The sequence below is a fragment of the Cheilinus undulatus genome, linkage group 19 (genome assembly GCF_018320785.1).
Source record: "Cheilinus undulatus linkage group 19, ASM1832078v1, whole genome shotgun sequence".
NCBI classification, from domain to species: Eukaryota; Metazoa; Chordata; class Actinopteri; order Labriformes; family Labridae; genus Cheilinus; species Cheilinus undulatus.
Window position 1 is genome coordinate 3,272,464 of NC_054883.1, and position 20,239 is coordinate 3,292,702.

The following is a 20,239-nucleotide window of genomic DNA, read 5'->3' on the forward strand; positions in this document are numbered from 1 at the left end:
AAAGTCCTGAGTTTTTCCTGAGACAGTAGCCTAGCTAACCGGCTTTCTGGAAGGAAACAAAAAGAGAGTTAGCTTTGTTCGCTCAGCGCCAAGATAGCAAGGGGTGTACAGCTGGTCTGGCCTTCTCAAACAATAGCATTTCAACTCCTTTTATGAATAAAGGTTTCGTATAAGACGTTGGATTTTTAGTCAAACTTGAGAGTGAGAGTGATATCAATACTCTCAGTTAAACCTCTGCCTTCCTCCTTCAGGGTTTGATAATCTGGAGAAATTCTTAAACAAATCTGGAGAATAGTGAAATAGTGCTTTTCTTAACATAAAACTGGGTTTGAGGAACAGTATGCTTCATGGACAGTCGCACCTCAGCACTGTTGGCCCTATGAGAAGGGAAAGTGTATACTGCAGGGCAGAATTATCTTAACTGGATGATAATAGGAGATAAATTAATCCATTAATTGAAGTCTGTGTGGCACTCTGTTGTTTGTTTACAGCAAATTCCCCTGCCCTTTAGTCAGAAAAATAGTGTTTACAGGGAAGAAGATTTCCAATTGTTGTCTGTGAGCTTTTGGTTAGAGTTACTGAAGTATGAAATGAGCCAAATGCTGGAGTTGGTTATCTTTCTGAAGCTACTTAACTCTAGGCCCTGTGGAATTCTGGGATATAAAGCTTCCTACAGCCAGTGGTGTGCACAGAGACGTGTGAAAAACTGGCAAAAGCACATTGTTTCTATTAATCAAAAGTCAGCGTCTGCTTATATAATATGTGAGAAGATAATTTCATTCCCCTTAATAATTCACTTCAAACTAGCTGGGTAATATCTAACAGCCTGTTTGTCGGATCAACTCTGGTGTCCAATGGGACAGATATATACAACTTTCCAGGGTGAAGGAAAGGTCTGCCACTGCCTGAAGCACTTCATTCACACACAGACCAGAGAAGAGGAGTACAGACACACACACTCACAGGCAGCAGCTCTGCACTGTAGCTCCATGCTTATACCTCTCCAGATTCAGCTCATTCAGACTCACTATGGCCTTTAAGTGCCTCTAAACTCCCTCAATTTTAAGGCCAGTGAGTGGAAAATCGGCTAAACAAACACTTCATCAGCACAGCAGCGGCTGCGCTCGTCTATGTGCCATGCATGAAGAAATATGGTGGTGGAGGTGTGTGAGGATGCAGGAAAACAACAGGATGAGGTTAGAGGGAGAGGAAATGTGAGAATTGAATTAGGAGATGGTTTCTCTTTCCTGATTACAGATGCTGGTGCTGTCATACAGACTAACACAATAAAAATCTCTGAACCTAACTCTGCAGAGAAATTTCAGACACTGACTGTCATAATATCAATCTGCAGGTCGCACTCTGTCTTTATTTCTGTATTGTGTACGTTTGACGGACACTCTCCAAGCACCAAACTGTCAAAATGTAAAATCAGTAGCTGTCTTTAGTTCAGCTTCTTGTTTTTGTTGACAGCACACTAAAAAAACATGGAACTGCTTGGGTCAAGGAATCAAAATGTTGTTTTTTAAATAATACTACAAGAGATGTTTTCTTTTTTATTGTGTTAAAGCATGGAAGGAGGTGAAACCGATGCCAAATTGCAGTAAATTTATACATTATCACTGATGTTAATAAAACGGGACGATGCAGTTTAAAATAGTTTCATAACAGAGCATGAATCTGACGTGCTGCACAGAGACTTCATAGTAATTGCTAATTTCCAACTCTTGTCCCTAGCTGGACCTTTGAGGAAATGGTTCATAAAATGTACATTTAACTGCATAAAATGAGTTAATAGGAAATGGGGCAATAAAATACATATCCAAATAAAAACAAAAACAAATTCAAATAGAAAGTTAAAAACATGACAGTCTAAGAATGATGACAGCTCTGGTTTGCTTTCAGCCAGCATTTGACCTTTGCAGTGAAGGATTTTAAATCAGTGGTTAGTTTCATTTCGGTTGGTAATGAGTTCCAAAGTTTACAGCCTTTAATAGAAAAGACTGGCTGTCCAAATGTTGATCTATGTCTTTGTTTGCTACAGTTTCTGTTTATTGTGCTTTTTGTTACTCTGCTGCTGTCTTCAGACTAATTTGGATAAGGGTTTAAGAGAAAGATTATTAATATGTTTAAAAGCTAATCTAAGAAAAGAAGCTCTCAAAGCTCAGTAGATTGTATTTTTTTCAGAACGTGGTTAAGCGTACCAAACCATACCAAACCAAACTGACTCAAACCAGACCTCCTGATGAAAACACGGCTGTAGTGACTTTGTGTAGTGTTCCCCTTGCTGGCAGTGGGCAGGCATGCCTAGTCGATCTCTGCACTCACATGTCGATCAACCAATAGGCGAACAGTTCAATCCAAGACACACTTAGGACCGCCCCCTTATTTGCATTACATTTCATGCTGCATTTCACGCTGACAGTGTCTGCAGCATGAAATAAATAAATGTGAGAGCAGAGCACTTTTATTTATTTATTGATATTTAAATCTATTTATATATTTATTTTTGTATTTATTTCCATTTATATTTATATTTTTGTATTGCATTTTTGAATTTCTTTTTTCTTTTTGCTCTTTGTTTTAATTTTTACTTTTATTTATTTACGTATATATTTTGTATTTTTGTATTTATTTCCACTCTTATTTATTTATTCATATTAAATTTTTGAATCTTATTTTTTATTTTTGTATTTATTTTTACTTTTATTGAATTATTCATGTATATATTTTTTTTATTTTTGTATTAATTTCCATTTATATTTATTTTTTGTATTTAATTTTTGAATTTTTTTCTTTTTTCTTTTAGTTTTTATTTTTACTTTTATTTACTTATTCGTGTATATCTTTTTATTTTTGTATTTATTTCCACTTTTTATTTATTTATTTATATTTATCTTTGAATCTTATTTTCTATGTTTGTATTAATTTTTACTTTTATTTATTTATTCATGTATATATTTTTTATTTTTTTTATTTTTTTCCATTTATATTTATTTTTTGTATTTAATTTTTGAATTTCCTTTTTTAAAGGGGAATCGATTACTTTTATTTATTCATTTCTGTATTTATTTCCACTTTTATTAATTTATTTATATTTAACTTTTGAAATTATTATTTTTGTATTTATTTCCACTTTTATTTATTTATTTATTTATTTATTTTTAATTTTGGCAGGTTTGGTCCTCCATACATATGCGTCATGATTTCTTCATTCTATATTTGGTCTCCTTATCCAAGTCCACACAAGTTAGCAGGGAAAACTGGTGTAAATGTAAGGGGATCCTGAGGACTGAAGGACTATGGGAGGGCAGTGGACACACAGCGATAGAGACATCCATAAGCTGGTGTGAGGGGAAGGCTCTGGGAATTGAAATGGGCCGAGAGAGAGAGAGAGATAGAGAGGGAGGAAGAAAGAGTGAGTGATCATGGGAAACGGAGTAAAGGCAAGAGAGAGTTCACTGCTCTAAGTTCAATAATATTTCCCCGGAGGTTCCCTGCTACTCTCCATCAAAAGATATTTGATCACATGTCGGCGCACATCCACCAGGCTGGAATCAAGACAGAGATCTTCATCCTTTTCTGCTTAAGGATGCAAAGGCTTAATCTTCCCTCTGGCCTTCTGCACATCCAACTCCACCCACAGAACACACCACCCATGTGCAGACCATGCACCTCTTTGGCTTCCTGTCCACGTATTAGAGGCAATCTCTATTGTTACAGTCCATAATTGGGTTGAAACACACTGCAAACGATGCCCAATATCATTTTTCATACCTGCAGTATGAAAATCAATACTTCGGAACAGATCCTCCCACTTCTTAATATAGCGGCAAATGAGCATCACTTGGCTCATCTCCAATTCTCCTCTGCCTCTTTCACCTCTCACATTCTCTCTCTGCCTCTCACTTTCTGATTCTTCCTCCGCTTCTTGAAAAACTTTCCTCAAACCACCCTCTTCACTTTTTCATTTGCATGTTCAAAAAATTAAAAAATAATGCCTTCCTTTCCCTCCACATCAGCCAAGGAATGATGAATTTTGAATGGGGAGGGAGAAAAGGGCACTTACCCGATTCACAGGCAAATGTCTTGGATGTGTCGTCACAGAAGATGATGGCCACGGCGTGCTTTTTTGTCTCCCGCGGCATCCGGGTAATGTTCTTGATGTTATGGAGCTCAGTGATCTAGGAAGGAGAGAGCAGCAGAGAGAGCACATTAGCTTGAATGAACAGAGGCAGCAGGAGCGGAAGCAGCAGTAAGGCTTAAGTGCCATCTTGCACTGCTTCGCTGAAAGTGCAATAGTAGTTAGAGGCTTAGCATATAAAATAGGGCCGAGTTAAATAGAAATGTGGGTGATCTTTAGGGATAAATAAATAATAGCAGTTTTCCTGCTGATTACAACAAGCTCGTTTCATCCCTGCAACCTTCTGCAATACGACACATAGAATGTAATGCATTGCTTCTTATTGTAAAAGCACTCTATGAGTGAATGAAGCCTGCTGCTCATTCTAAAGCTGTGCATCTGCTTCTGAATCGTTCTCCTTGAACCTGCCGTTTCAGTCAGTAGAGAGGAATGAGATCAAAAGCATCTAAATCACTTTACCAGGAGATTTATCGTGAATGAAAAAAAGATTACATTTAATTGAATATCACCTGCATTTACAGGCCATTCTGTTCAACTGTCTTCCTTGTGTTCACTCTCCCAGGGAGATAAGGCCCATTACATTATTGTAGTCCATTGTGTGCTAACAGTGGGCCCTTTGCCAGGCTGTAGGGAATGAATTATCTGGGCTCACTGCCCGTATAGTAAAGCTGAACTGTATGAGGTTAAAAGAGCAGACCTAATAACACAAGCTACATATGTGGAATACAGATTTCCTTGTAAGATAATATCCCATATAATAAACCCACCTCTTGTTGTCTGATATGACCTGCTCAACATTCAAGTTACACAGAGAGATGAAAAAAGGATAACAAAAACCAAGATGGAAACGCAAAAAAAGACAAGAAAGAGGAAGTTATGGGTATGGAAAGATGTCAGATATTTTCCATTTGTTACTTCTATCCCTTTAAAAGATACTATCTTAATATTTCATATGAGACAAGGTTGTGTTTTCCTCCTGTGATGACAGCATATATTTGTCCTCCGGCAGGCTATTCATACACATAACTGACACTATGAAAGCATCAACCGTGGGAATTTCTGAGCTGTGAATTCCACCAGCCTCTTATCTCTTTCTCTGTTTGTGTAGATGTGTGCATGTTTCAGTCTCTCTTCATGTGTATACGAGTGGATCTGCAGTTGTGTGTCTAAGGAGAGGGGTTTGGGTGCGTTCCCAGCCCAAGGCGCAAGAGTCCGAGTAAAGTGAATCATCTGTGATGAAGTCTATTCCTCATCTCCTCTCTTCTACTTTCTTTTCATTTATTCAAAATTGTGAGTTAAATGAAAAAGATCAAAAGTTCACTGTTGCACTCGCGGCTTTTTGAGGCTGTACTTGGGCACAGAAGTCCTTGGACACAGGCCGATATGCAAAAATATTCTTGCTACGTGTTTTGCTTTTGCTACAGTGATGATTTTAGTAAGGCATTAACTGCTGTTTACCACGTTATACTTTCATAAAGTCTCTTTGCATGTAAATACTTAATAACAAGTATGAAATATGCAAGTATCCATAAAATATGCTAACAGGGTTAATGTGTTTACCATATGCACTCTCTTGGTTCAGCTTGCAAATAATTATGACCTAGCATTAATGTACTCAGAAAGTATGCTATTATGTAAAGTTTGTGCACTCTTCAACTTGCTCATAATTGCTAGCTAGCAGAGATATGCTCCTAAAGCAGACTATAATGTTCAAAATTGTTCACTCTCTCAGTTTAGCTAGATAATAACTGCTAACTAGCATAAAAAATACTCAGAAAGTTGGCTATAATCTATACAATGTTCACTGTTTAGCTAGCTAACAACTGCTAACTAGCTTAAAATAAGACCAGAAAGTAAACAATGCTGAGTAGGTAGCCTACAATGTTCATTCTTTGTTATCTTAATATTTGGTAATAAGCATAAATCTAGTGTAAAACGTTCAAAAACCTACCAGTTACCTATCATATAACACTTATTCTAGGCAATCTGAAATCCACTAGTTTAGTGTGTATTAAGTAGGTCTATGTTGCTGCTATAGAGCAGAGATGTGATTAGGAATATAAGCTATTACCAGTATGCTATATAAAAAATACTATAGAGCTTCATACATGCTGCTGTTCAGCAGATATAAAGTTAACAATGCTCACTCTCTCAGAACAACACACATCTCAGACTCATTGTTACATTGAAGATTTAGCAAACATTTAGTTTCAAACCATAGCATTTGGAAAAAAAGGAAGTAGTGGTGGCAATTCTGTTTCCAGCCTTTTCATGGCAAAGGTGGTCGTGTTGTCTTCATGTTTACAGTCTACTCATATTTTAAATAAATTCATGGGCCACATTAATGTGGTCCCTTGTCCACCAGTTGCCCCCCTTTTTGTGGAGCAGACCCACTGAGCTTCAAGTGAGTATCGCTCATTCATTTAACCTTTATTCAATCTCAGTCCCCATCGGTAAGAGTCAGACAACATGTCTTCTGCTAACAAAATATTATAATCACAGGAGAAAGCATCCAGGTACTCCAGAACTTTCTAATGTAAGCTGTTTGCTCACTTTCTAGCTAACTACAGCTAGCAAAACAAATCCATCCACCTACAAAACTAAGGCTGGACGATTAATCGCAACTTAGATTGAATCCCTATGTGGCCTCCTGCAATGTACAAATTGCAGAAGTTACAATATTTCTCTAACTTGAAATGTGTCAAAATAGCAGGTCTGTACATTTTTTGCAGCAGCAGAGATTTTATGCGCATTATGCAAACACTCAAGTGTCATTTTTTAAAATGGTCTGCAAAAATCCTCTTTTTGTGTTTTATGTATGTTTTGTTTTAGACAAAATGAGTGACATAAAAATTAAAAATCCATTCAACAATGCAATTATCAAATTTGCAATATGAGCAGAAATAACTAGTTCATTCTTTCTAATATTGATGAAGCTTGGTCAGCTTATAGTCAGCTTCACCTCCCCCACCCCAGCCACCTCCTTCATAGCTTAAAGCTTATTGCACCCTCATATTCAGATTCATGCTACTGTGGATTAGCTAATTGCTTCTAAAATTATTTTCTTGTTTTCAATACACATTGTGATTTATGCATCTATCCATATGAGGGTTTCTAGCCGTGCACTCCCTGGAAAGTCAAAGCTGCTGACTAACACAGGGAGCATCTTTAGAGCAGAGCCTTCTCCACCAAGTAAAACCTCATATCCATTTTGCGATAAAATGGTTAAATGTATGGGTGTTCCTGACTGAATGTAGATTATAATATAGAATAATTTGTTGCTTGAATTTGTTGAATAATGCACAGGTTGAGGAACCAAATAATAATCGCATATTAAATCGCAATATCAGAGGGAAAAAAATTGCACTTTGATAATTTATGCAAATCATTCAGCCCTACACAAACCCGTCATCACTGTGGAAAAACATAGGGGTGCTTCTTAGAAGGATTGAATTTTTCACTACATTTACCATTTAAATTACACTGTAGACCTAACATGATAGATACAAATGAGAATGGGTGCTTTCAGTGTCAGATGTGTGCTGCTAGGTGTTAGCAAGATCGTCTCCACAGCTACAAGACACTGCGCTTGGCGTCTCAGCTGTGTTTAAGCATTTTATGAGTTATTTACAGATCCAACCCTCTGTCCAATTAGCTGAGCTATCCAACTATGCAGGACATTTAAGCCCCTAGTTTGTCAGAGCTCAACAGTTGAATGGTCAAGTAAAAGTTTCTATTATTTTGTCCTCCAATCACATGCTCACCCAAATAAGATTTATGCAAGCTTTCTTGGCTTTTTAAGAAATATACAGAACAGCCACCAAGAATTCAATTCACTGTTGTCACCTCTGCATTAGCCAGCTAATGAATTAGTATTTTATAACCTGGCTTTTACTTTAATCTCGTTCCTCTCCAGGTCCATCCTCCTGAAATATTGTCACTTAAAGAGCCAAAAACACAATCAAAACAGCAACCCGACAAACCAATCGCTGAACTAAGGTTGGTAAATCCAATATTTCATGTAGCCTATTGCTTAAGGTTAAAACATCTTTGCTTTTTTCCAGTGATATTTAGTTCTGTATGCACAGTATATTTATGAATTTAAATCCATCTTTTTACTTTATCTGCCTTAGTCAGGAGCTAAGGAGAGCTCTAGATATGTAGCACACAGAAAAACAACTTTTCTTCGGGCTAAAAATATTACTGAAATTTATTCAGGGATTGTTTTACTGTGTGGACCAGTGCATGACAGACACAGAAAAGGGCACAGGGAAAGAAAGAGAGAAAGAGCGGCAGAGCAGGAGTGAGGGGGATATGGAAAGAAAATGACAAAAAAAAAGTGCAAAAGAAAGCCAATCCCCTTTGTGTTGATTCTGTAAATCAGCCACCAGTGCAGCCTATTTCCTCCCAAAGCACTGCAGTGTTGAATGGAGCCCTCAGACGGGACCTTTCTTGATCTTTGTGGCGATGCATTACCAGGTGCACTGGTGCATGTGCGCACTCATCGCTCACTCCAGCGCTTGCTGTATGAGATGCCTCTGAGGGAGGGTGGGGGGGGGTTACAGCCACACAGGATGCCCCAAGTGACAGTATGATGCAGTAGGCAGAGAGACACTTCATTCCCAATACATGACTGGTACTGAAGCAGCAAGAGATGCTTACAAAGTGGCATATTTCTACCTTGTACTCCTTAGTATTCTGGGAAATTGAGAAAACTGTGAAAAACTCCACGGTGCCTGAGAAATCCCAAACCTAATTCATAATCACATGGTTACTAAATCAGCTTTCAAACTGCAGCCACATAGCAAACTGAGTGCCCAAGTCCCCTATCATCTGCCTTTACCTCCTCTCATTACTGTGAAACACTGTTCACACAGCTACCCCTTTAACTTCATCTCCCCTAACCATGATAATGAGCCATAATTGGAATATTTCAAATGGCTTAAGAAGCAGGAAAAGATATATCACAGTCTGGATTATTACTTCAGAAAAGGAGGGAAAGGCCCCAGAGGAGAGGATGAAGTGGCAAAAAGTATCTTAATGAATCCTTAACTCTGTCATCTGGAACCAATGGATGAAACTTTATATGAAAATGAAAACAAGTCTCATAGAAGTGTGGAGCAAGGAGTGCTCAATGACGGCATTTCTCTGTAGGTTAAAGCCTAGTTTTAGTGGGACACTCCAACCTACCTCACCTTGAGATTATCAAGACCAGTAAAACCATTATGGTGTAGATGAAGATCTGCTTAGTAACGAAATCAAAGAAACATCAGAGCTTCTGTTAACGGCTAAAAAGGCAAATATGTCCATGATTGTTAAGGACTTTGTAGTGGTCCATCAGAATTCAGGGGGGCTCTGGGGACTCTTTACTTTTTCAGATTTTTATAATTTAACAAGAATATTTTAAATCTTCATTAAAGTTTGCACGTTTGTACTGGAGGAAATCTGCAGACCTCATACTGGTGGGCCAGTTATAATACAAAGATCTTGTGATCTTGCGGACCGGATACAACTGTACCATGGGCCCAGGGCCTTGAGTTTGGCACCCCTGGACTAAACTAAATTACATTTTAGTCTAGTTTCAGTCATCACAGATCTATTTATGATCAGTCTTGGTCTAGTTTTTGTCATGGACAAAAGTCTACGAACATTTTTAGTCATAGGTTAGTCGATGAAATTAACACTGATGTGGACCATATATTTGTTTGGTGGTACAATAAAAACCAGGGACTAGGGGTCACTGATCTCTCTGCTGATCTTATAAGAGGCATTTTCCTACAAAAGTCTGTTTGCCTCTCCTGACACCCACCCTGCTGCAGTGGTGGCAGGCAAATACGATAACCACATAGAAACAGAAAAAGAAATCTTCTGATCCTGTTTGCTTTTGTGGTCTATACAGAATAATCAGCAGTAGTTTTAATGGGCTACATAGTTTAAAAATCCTCACAGGAGCTTTAATTACACAAATCTTATCTAACTGAATAACAGTGATTGTGCTCTAAACTTAGTCACATTTAGACTCAAGCTGTTCATCTCAGTTTGGTGTTCAAGAAGACAAAAGGCATGCATGATCCTCTGGGGACCATGCTCTATAACTAAAGTAGATATGCTGAATGTAGGTGCTGCAGGAGCCCAAAACGAGGCTTTAGTAATGTCAAACTGTCTGATGGGGATATAAGACAAAAGGTCAGAGTGTTACTAAATCTTTAGCAATCATACTCCTGAGATTATTAATATTGATTCACAATTTCATGGCAATCTGGTCACTTCATCTTGCATTATCATGATCGACAAAAGGACTGGCTGACATCAGTATCTTGGGCCAGAACAATCGAAACAAAATTGTAAATTCAAGCACTGTGACTGGTGAGGCGAGGCTTGTATACTTGAACGTAGCTCACCCTCTCGCTCCAGACAAAATAAACTCTATATAGTTTCTTTTTGGCTTGTTTTTATTTTATGAGGCGTAAAATTTGATTTTAGAATTGTGAATATGCCAAGCTGAGTTTGCTTAAGCTGCAATATTTTGCAATTTATTTCACATCTTCGTTTCATAACTTTTATGCATTAGGTTGAATTATAATTTCACCATTTGCTGTCGGAGAATGTAATCAGCATTATGCTTTACTTATCAGCAACAAATAGATCAATCCTCTGAAACATTAAGTTGATGATAAAAGATGATATTGACATTTTGTTTTCTGTGGATAAACTGATCGACTTTAATATTGTTCTTCATTAAAACTGTGTAAGTCAGCTCCACATATCTGAATGAATAAAGATATTGATGGTGATATTTACTGTGTGTTTCAGGTGTGTGTTTACCTTGTGGAAGCTCCTGAAGTACGCAGCCTTTTCGTCTGGGTATTTCTCTAACCGTCGGGGTCCTTTACTGGAGGCCTTCTTGAACACCAGCCAACACCTCCGGAAAATCTGACAACAGAGAGAGATAGCATCCCTGTTATTAAAGGAGTACTGCTAACCACAGGAACACATTAAGGCTACAGGAGATAGGAACAACAGAAAAACACAGACCTATGGACTGTCCAGAGAGGCTGATTTTAGTCATCACAAGCCAACAGACCAAGGTTTTTCTTATGAAGAAGGATTTGTGGTTAGTGAGGGAGCTTAAAGTTAAAATATAGATTTAAACTAACTTTGTTTAATTTAATATGCCTTATAATTCATATACTGACAGTGCTGCAGCTGAAATATTACATCTCAAAGTGTCAGATCTCCCAAATATGGGAACAGATTTGATTTGAGGGAAGAGTTATTTATTCCATTCTATTGTGCACTAATGATGATTAAACACAGCATGAATACTCCGCTGCCAGGGGGCTATCAATCACAACAGTAACAAAAGATGGCATGTAGAGAGGTGCTGCTTAGCTACGCCCATTTTCTTTACTTCCCACTTAGTTTGGTTTAAGGACTGTGTTCAGAAAAAACATAATTCCCTTGACTAAACAGTCAACAATTTTAGGACGCTTTCACACCTGATAGTCCGGGGGACTCGGTCTGTTTGGAACAAAAATTGCAAGATTGTTGCACTTTCCTTGTTTGGTTCGCATTCACGCTGCTCTTGGTCAAACAGACCTACAACCTCTGCCCGTTAGGGGCGCTGTCATCACAAATGGCAACCAAGAAAAAAAGAAGGTGTCGAAGAAGATGAAACCAGAAATCCATCTCCTTCCGCTAGTCTTTTTTTCCACATAAACAATGAAAAAACACTGAATTTCTGCTTTTGCATTGGGGCATTATAAGCAGCCAGCGAGGCGGTGAGCTGTCCAGCCTATCGTTCTTTACATGAGACGAATAAACCAGCTCCAACTACGACGTGTTGCTATGGCTACACAGACACCAAGCAAGGTACTGACATGTATTTGAGTGTACTAAATCACATATAAATCCATATGTCATTTCATTTTATGCCACGTCCTGCCTTTGGACCGAGACCCCTTGTTTTCAAGCGGACCAGAACCCGCTTGTTTGGTCCACACCAGAGTTCATGTGAGCTTTCACACCACTCCAAACAAACCGGACTATCCAGGAAAATGGACCAGACTTCGTTTACCAAACAGCTAGAAATCCATCAATGAAATGAACCATCATTTCATTGATGCAGGTGGTTGATTGGTTGGTTGATGAGCACTCATCCGACCAAGATCGCCTTGCCCAGACCGTCACAGCGGGTGGGGGCAGCTGATGTGAGAAATGGTGGGAATGCACAGCTTAATGACAGACACAGCAGCTATATCCTTACATTCAAGCTTACTATCTACCATTAAAACCCAGGAGAACCATTTCAAGGAATGAAGACTCCAAGCAAGCTATGAAGGTTTGTCCATTGAACCAAGTATAGGTTGGTGTAAGGGTTATCTACAATCTGAAATAGGTCTGATACATAAAGCAGATTTGCCCTCAATACATTTTTTATTCATGTCATTGAAGTTAAACACAAAAAAAATACTTGAAAGGGGAAATGAAACCACTCTGCCTCATGAATCACACACATTTTAGTGAAATAAATTTGATATATTTCAGTTAGATGTTTTATCTCCGCCCTGATGCATTTAGTTATCACTGATCTGTCTATGACAGCTGTTTGTGTTATCACAATGAATAAATGCTGTCATTTAGCAGCTGCTGCTACTCTTCCTGTGATTTTAAACATGGCGTTTGTAATGCTGGCATTCAACAAATGGGTAAGAAATGACTGATGAGTTAAGGGTGTTTATTTCTGTTACTGGGGTTGTACGTGGTTTAAGGACTCTATGCAGGTCTAACAAACTTGCTATGCGGCAACAATGATGGGTCTACCTACTCCCCAAGTGGGCCCAGGCCCAGCACCTGGGCGCTGTTTGTTTGCATTCACACTAACCAAAACGAACCGGACTTCCGGCTCAAGTGCACTCGGATCTGGGACCGGGCCCCTAGTGTGAAAGCCACTGAAGTCTTAGTTTTAGTCTTTAAATGAAATGCATTTTAGTTTCATTCACATTTTAGTCATTTCTATCCTTTTCAGTTTAAGTCAACAAACACTCAAAAACATTTTAGTCTAGTTTTAGTCCATAAAAAGTCCTCGCATTTTAGTCTTCACTTTTAGTTCAAGCATTTATTTTCTTGCCTAAATCTGGTACCAAATCATGGTAGTGTGTTCTCTGCACTCTGTCAAATCTGGGGTCCCTGCTTTCTACAGCTGAGAGGCAGAATAGCTACAGATGCATTGTTTTTACAGACAGATTTACCCACAGTGGAGAAATATCACAGATTTTGAATGTCCAATAAAAACTGAATTACATTTTAGTCAAGTTTTAGTCATCTTGATGAAAACTAAACTTAGTTTTTGCCAGTTGTAGTCATCACAGATCTATTTTTGTTAGTCTTAGCCTGGTTTTTGTTATGCAACAAAAGGCTGTCGACAAATATTTTTAGTCAATGAAATTAACACTGATATCACGTACCTAAGGGCACAGATTTATGGCTTCATGATCGCCTAATTTGACAAAAAGATCATTGTGAAATTTGAAATTTATTTCAAATATGAAAAGAGGGAGAAAATGACACAAAAATATCAATCTTACAAACAATAAAATAGACAACACAGTGCAACAGAAGAGTGTCTAATGCAATAATTTGGTTTACATATCTGAAAATGAGTGGAAGGAAGTCCGCAGGTACTGTCTGCTTCACTTACTCTTCATTTCTTGTTTCTCTCTGAGGGTCGTTTGTAGATATTTGGTAGGTCTTTACTAACTTAGCCTTTTTTGTTCCTTCTCAGTGGCACAAATGACAGACATGCACTACAAAAGCTCCTTTTCGAATTCAGAGCCAATCTGAATGAGCATTTTCTAGCACTGAAATAAAAGCTTTTACCCACATCCTTTCATGTACACCAAACAAACTCCTCTGCTGTTCATCTCAGCTTAAATCTGCTGTAATGAGTTTTCATATATGAAGGCTGTGAAGCAGAGATCTGTGTCTCTCTATTGAAATATAACGCCGATACACACACTCCCACACATGAACCGTCTCTCAGTGTGTGGTGCAGCAGATTATTGTGCATTGTATTGATTACTGGACCACAGCCTGGCCCATCCACCAGCTAAAGAAGACACACTGTGAAGCATATCGGACTACTCCAAGGTCACATCATGAAAAAGAGAGCACACAAATGAAGACATACTCAAAGATACTATTAAACACACAAACCACGAAGAAACTCAGGGATTCTTTGTGCCCTTCATAAAAATGCCTCTAAAGTCCTGTTTTCTATGAACATGCAACTCTCATTGATGACATAAATAGATCTTAGTCATTTGTGCTTCTTCAAATCAACGGTTTTCCAGCATTTGTAACAACTTAAAGAGGAAAGAATAAAAACTTTGAAGACGAATTTTAACATTCTGGATTTAGAAAAAAAAAAAAAAACACAATTTTCTTTGGACAGTAACTTCTCTGAGGATCAATAAAAAGAGCTTTTAATATCACTATATTCCTTCACAGCTAAACTCATAAAGCATTTGAAAGAGCCACAAACATCCTCTCACAGATGCAGTATCAGAGGTGTCAAAAGCCAATATAGGCAGAGGGGGGCAACTTCGAGGCAGGGGAAGCGTGATGGGATGGCCAGCAGCTTATGAGTCCTATGTGGCTGCCTATCTCTAATAGCGGGACCCTTCTATTTCCTGTTGGAGACAGGCACTATCACTCTGTGTGATGTATGATTGCCCTGGGCCACATGCTCGTGTTAGGGAACCATGGATGTACGATTAATTTGTTTACTCATCTGGTCTACTTCATAAAAGGCCCACTGAGATGAACTTGGCACTTTGCAGTAATTGACTATAGTGGATCCCTAGGTCCTTATCGGCCTGCCTTGATGGGCCTCCATTCTAGTTAAGTGTTGCCCGGGCCCATTATAAACAGCAAGCAACACAAAACAGACCACTACACACTCTCTAAAGCACTGTGGATCATTGTCCGGACCGTCCATAAAATGCTTTTCAAAAGTATGAAAACAGAGAGGTAATAAAAATGGATTTACTTAATTGATAACATTCTGAATAAATCAAAGCTGCGGCCTGGACAAAAAAGCAGTATGCAAGAGTTCTTTATGACAGCGACCAGTATCAAATTTCTGAACACTAAGGATGGATACACAAAAACAGAGCTAATGCTGAAGTGTAAAATACTGCCGTTCCTCATGTGTCCACTTCAGGCTGGCTTCAAATTCCCCCACAAGGCACACACAAACCTAGTGGTAACAGGAAGTAGAAACAAACATGTTTTAGCTTCATGCAAAAAAAAAAAAAAAAAAAAAAAAAAAAAACATGTTTGGTCACAATAGCTCACATCTTCAATGGCACACACTGGCATATATATATTTTGTTTCAATTAATGTCTTCTCAGAACCCTGCAAAAATAACATCTGGGATTCCTCAGAGTACTTTTCTGGGGCCATTATATTTTTTATTAACTATAAAGGCACACTGGAGGAAACATCCAAAGGCATACCCATCAATATGCTGATGATATGCTGCTTTGCATTTCTGTTCCTCCATCTAAGGTCCTTTAAAGGTCACATATTTTACCCCTTTAAGACAAGTTTATATTGGTCTCAGAGGGCCCAAAAACATGCCTGTGAGGTTTGTTCCTGAAAAAACACTCCAGTATTGGATTGTTGCATGTCTAAAAACCCCTCTGTTTCAGCCCTGCTCAGAACAAACTGTGTCTGTGGCTTTAAATGTAAATAAGCTGTCTGACTCCGCCCCTTGGGAAATGGATGTAGATTGATGGATGTGGCTCTCCCGGTCAGCTCAGAAAGGATCAGGAGAGGTGGGCAGAACTTTCTTCCAAGTGGGGAGGGCCAACCAAACCTGGGGGTGGGGCTAACTCCCCACATGACCTGAGGGGAAAATCTGAGAACGGCTCGTTTCAGCACAGAAGAGAAGAGAGGAGGGGAGGGAATGGATTTCTCTGACTCTTGGGGGGATTCTGGACAGGGGTGGGAATCACTAGTTGCCCCACAATACGGTTTTATCACTATACTTGGGTCACGATTTGATATTATCGCAATTTTTAACATTTTGCAAAACAGTGAGTATTGCGATACCATATATTGTGATCTTTTCAATTTTTTTAACTGTTTCGCTGATGTAGCATTAGTGTTGCCCTCATGTTTTTCATATTTTAGCAGTATTTTATTTTCATGTAGCACTTCTTGCAAACCTTATGTGTCATGTCCGTCTCATTCATGTCCTGCTTGCATTTCTAATGTCCTTCGCCTGGTGCTGCCGTATTCGTTGTTCTTTCTCCTGCTGTATGAACGTCACCTCTGCCGACCTCACTGGACAAACAACTGTCCAAACATTTTTTAAATGTTTCCATTATCATAGACTTCAGTTCATATTACAAATTAATTTGAAAAAATCAATACTTAGTGGATGAGACGATGAGATATATCACCAGACAAAATATCGCGATACTGTGCTGTACTGATTTTTTCTCTCAAACCTAATTGTGGACAGGCCAGAGACACATATTTTGCTAGAAAAGACTGAAAACGTGTATTTTGCATTATATGTTCCCTTTAAAAGTTTTTTCCACAAAACTTTTACAGCTCAAGCAGATTCATTAGATCAGACTCAACAGTATTGAACAGGATTTAAGGAGGAACTAGCCAAAGAAAACTTGAAGTAGCACATACTGTATTTCAATATTAAGCTCTGCATAATTAGGGGAGTGGCTGCAAGCAGGTAGACGCTGGTGGCCAGGTGTTTAAATGCCCACTTCAACCTTAGCTTATTGTTTATCACTATGGTGACTAAAAGTACTTTTCAGACGGTGCAATTCAGAAACAAATCAGACAACATCCATGTTTGTAAGTCAAAGATGTAAGAGATGACGCTGTTGAGCTTAACTAGACACATGAGAGCTTTACTTCATATGCTATAGCTGTTAATACATACAGTAACTCAATATAAAACTAAGAGCCTTATTCTAAGAGACTCCTTTAAAAATAAAAACATTTAAAACTGAATACAAAACCTTAACAGAATATTTTAGGCTGTTTTTGCTCTGATTTCCACAAATTTTTTCATTAGAGTGTTTAATGCCAAGTTTAATACATTCTAAATAAATTACCGTAAAATACCAAATATTAGCCGGGTTCCCTTTAATCGCCGGGTCCCAATTAACCACCTGTTCCAAACAAGTGTAATTTATTTAAAGCTCGGGTATGTGACTTTATGAGAACCGTATAGAATCAACTCTCAAATCCCCCTCCACTCCTGTTCTTCTCTGTGTTTGACTCATGGTTTGGCTGTTTGAGCTCCGTAGCCCCGCCCCTCTCCTCACATACCTCCTCGCTTTGCCACCGTCCGCTGAATTGAATACTGACGGTGGCAAAGCGCTCGTGGATTGATTTTGCTCTGCTTTTCCACTGAAATCAACGGCCGAATCACAGGCAAGAAAACACTTCATCTCATCATGAACAAACTCTACACAGGACCGAACGCCGCCGTGATTCCGCCATTGAATCAACTTTTCACTGAGCTGAGATACGGAAGCTACAGCTGAGCCCGACTGGCTGCAAGTACTAGCCTCCTCAGTGGCTGGGGCACCCCTGTCCCTTGCTGGTTTTCTCAAGAGAGATAGCAGCGCCTAACCCTAACCCTAACCCCTAACCCTAACCCTAACCCCGGCGCAGTGAAAAAATAAAAAGTACGAAATTAGAGTGTTGAGTTGACAGAAGAAGACAAAAGTATAACTATGGTACCTTAATCTTGTCTTTAAAATGTAAAGGTGATATTCATACTGGTGTGAATAGATAGTTTCATTAAATTTACCATATTTTTCCATTTGTTTCTAAGCAAGATTTTTGTGAGAAAAGAATTCAACGTCTGTCCCAAATAAACGCCTAGTCTGCTCAGAGATTGAAACAAATAAACGCCCCGGCTATTATTTGGTATTTTACGGTATTTCAGGGTTTCACAATCCACTCAACACATGATATAAGACATGCCCTGATTTTTCTCCTTTATAAGTGTATGGTTCTTCAGGTTCTGGTTCTGCTTTGGTTCTTTTCTGCTCACATCTTAGTTTCTATCCTGTCTGTATGCCCTTCTCCTTTACTTAGATATCCAACAAGAGGAGCCAAAAGCAGATAGTGGAGACTTCTGGAATAAAAAAAAGTTTTGCAATATGTTTTTTTGTTGAATCAAATCCAAGCGTCCATGTTTCATCGATTTTTCACTGTATTGTGAGATATTACATCCCTATTAAACACAAAAATTAAAGCAAGCCTCAATTCCACTTTGGGAGCTTGAGTCAAAGCAACGCTGCCTGCTTGCCACACACAAAGTAATCCACCCTAGGAGTGCTCAGATTAAGTAATTATACCAGCACAAAAGCCAGCTCAGTGAGATAGCTTGTGCATAATAAGGACTAGGGGGGTATGAATGGAGAGGGCTTAATTTTGCCTGTTCCACGGTTGTCAATGCTTTGTCAAGGCGGTCCTATTCTCCCGCTGCTGGTGGGTCTTAGTCAGAAACACTCTTACACTGATTGTAATTACACAGACGTGAATGAGACTCTCTGATGGTTTGGTGCAACTCATTTAACGCCAGAGCAGAGTAGAAAACACTGTTTTGGCACTGGAAACCAAGTCACCAGTTCCAGGATAAAACAAAGCAATGTTTTCACTTTCAAACAGCCTCTGATATTGTGTGAAAGCACTTCCACCCTGCCACCATCCTGTGGGTTACCTCCGGCCAGTCACATTCGGTAAGCATTGCAGAGCTTTTTCTATGGAGAGTTAGATATTCCCAGCATAAAGCAGACTACAAACAAAAATGATGTTGGCTTGTTCACATAGGCAAAATGGCAGGCTAGAGACCAAAAAGCAGCGCTGCCTTTGGTTTTGCTGCAGCATGCAGAGGCTGGCCCCTCGATCTTGTCTCCACAGCCTCTGTTATTATGTTTGCCTCATAACTCAACCAAATGTCCTGTGGTTTTTATGCTAAGCCACCTTCTTGTTTTAAGAAGTGGTGATAACTCCTACCATTAGTCAAAATCAATCAAATCAATTATTTCAATCAGGTAAGACACCACTAAAGAGCCCAATAATGCAGATATATAAGGATGCATCCAATTACATTGACTTTTAGAACCCTGGAATAGAGCCTGTATAATGGACCCTGTAAATAGTAGCCAATCAGAGAGGTCCTTGGGGAACTGTGCTGGGGGTCGACATTGATGGTGGTCGGGTAGGAAAAGGACAAAGCAGTGGTGCAACATAAGCACAAAACTGCAGTGTCAACAGAAGCACACCATTGGTATGGTCGATTAAACCTTTTTTTCAGTTTAAATATAGTTTTTGACAATGACTGATGATTGAATTAGCATTTATTCATCCTCCTGCTTGATATGCTAATTTGTTAGCTTTTAATTGAAGATAAACTTCCCAATAGTCAAGTCTACTTGAAAAAAGAGAGGGGTCTGGCTGCAACCCTTCGTCTCTGACGGCCATTCTCACAGACCGTTCATTTCAGACGCCATTTATCTCAGAAAGGAACTGCTGGAATATGCCGGTACAAAGGATTTCCAGTTTTAGTTTTTTTTAGTTCATCTTTATTTATAAACAAAGTCTAGCAGTGACATTTATGAAATAAACATGTCGCAAACATTACAGACTAAGCAACATTTCCTATATAAAATAGAAGAAGGTCAGAGGTCAAGTCCATTTCTTAATTATGTATCGACCTGTTTTAGAAGTAGTTAAAGAAACAGGGGTTCACTTTAGCTTCATTAGCTTTAGTTAAAGCTGATGTAGCTTTGCTACCTGCATAATGTTACTAAATAAGCTAACGTAGCTAAAAAAAGTTTTTCATAATGAGCTTCAGTAAATGTAGTTACAGCTAACAAAGCATGTAGATGACATATTTACTTAGCTTACCTCGCTGCTTTGTGAGCTGAGCTTTAACTCCATTAGCTACATAGCTACATTAGCTATATAGCTACATAAGCTACAGTGCTTAACAAATGTATTAGAACACTTGTCATATTTGTCTCAGAGACCATCCAGCATCA

At 38.7% G+C, this 20,239-nt stretch overlaps 1 protein-coding gene across 1 annotated transcript in view; it reads right to left on the reverse strand.

Annotated features, from left to right (window-relative positions):
- The window catches only part of dok6 (docking protein 6), a 116,796-nt gene that overhangs the window by 39,302 nt on the left and 57,255 nt on the right, over positions 1–20,239 (reverse strand). Inside the window, exons 2-3 of the mRNA XM_041814285.1 lie at positions 10,970–11,077; positions 4,070–4,184 (exon numbers count right to left, since the gene is read on the reverse strand). Of these exons, the coding sequence (XP_041670219.1) occupies positions 4,070–4,184; positions 10,970–11,077 (223 nt within the window). The remainder of the gene's footprint in view (positions 1–4,069; positions 4,185–10,969; positions 11,078–20,239) is intronic.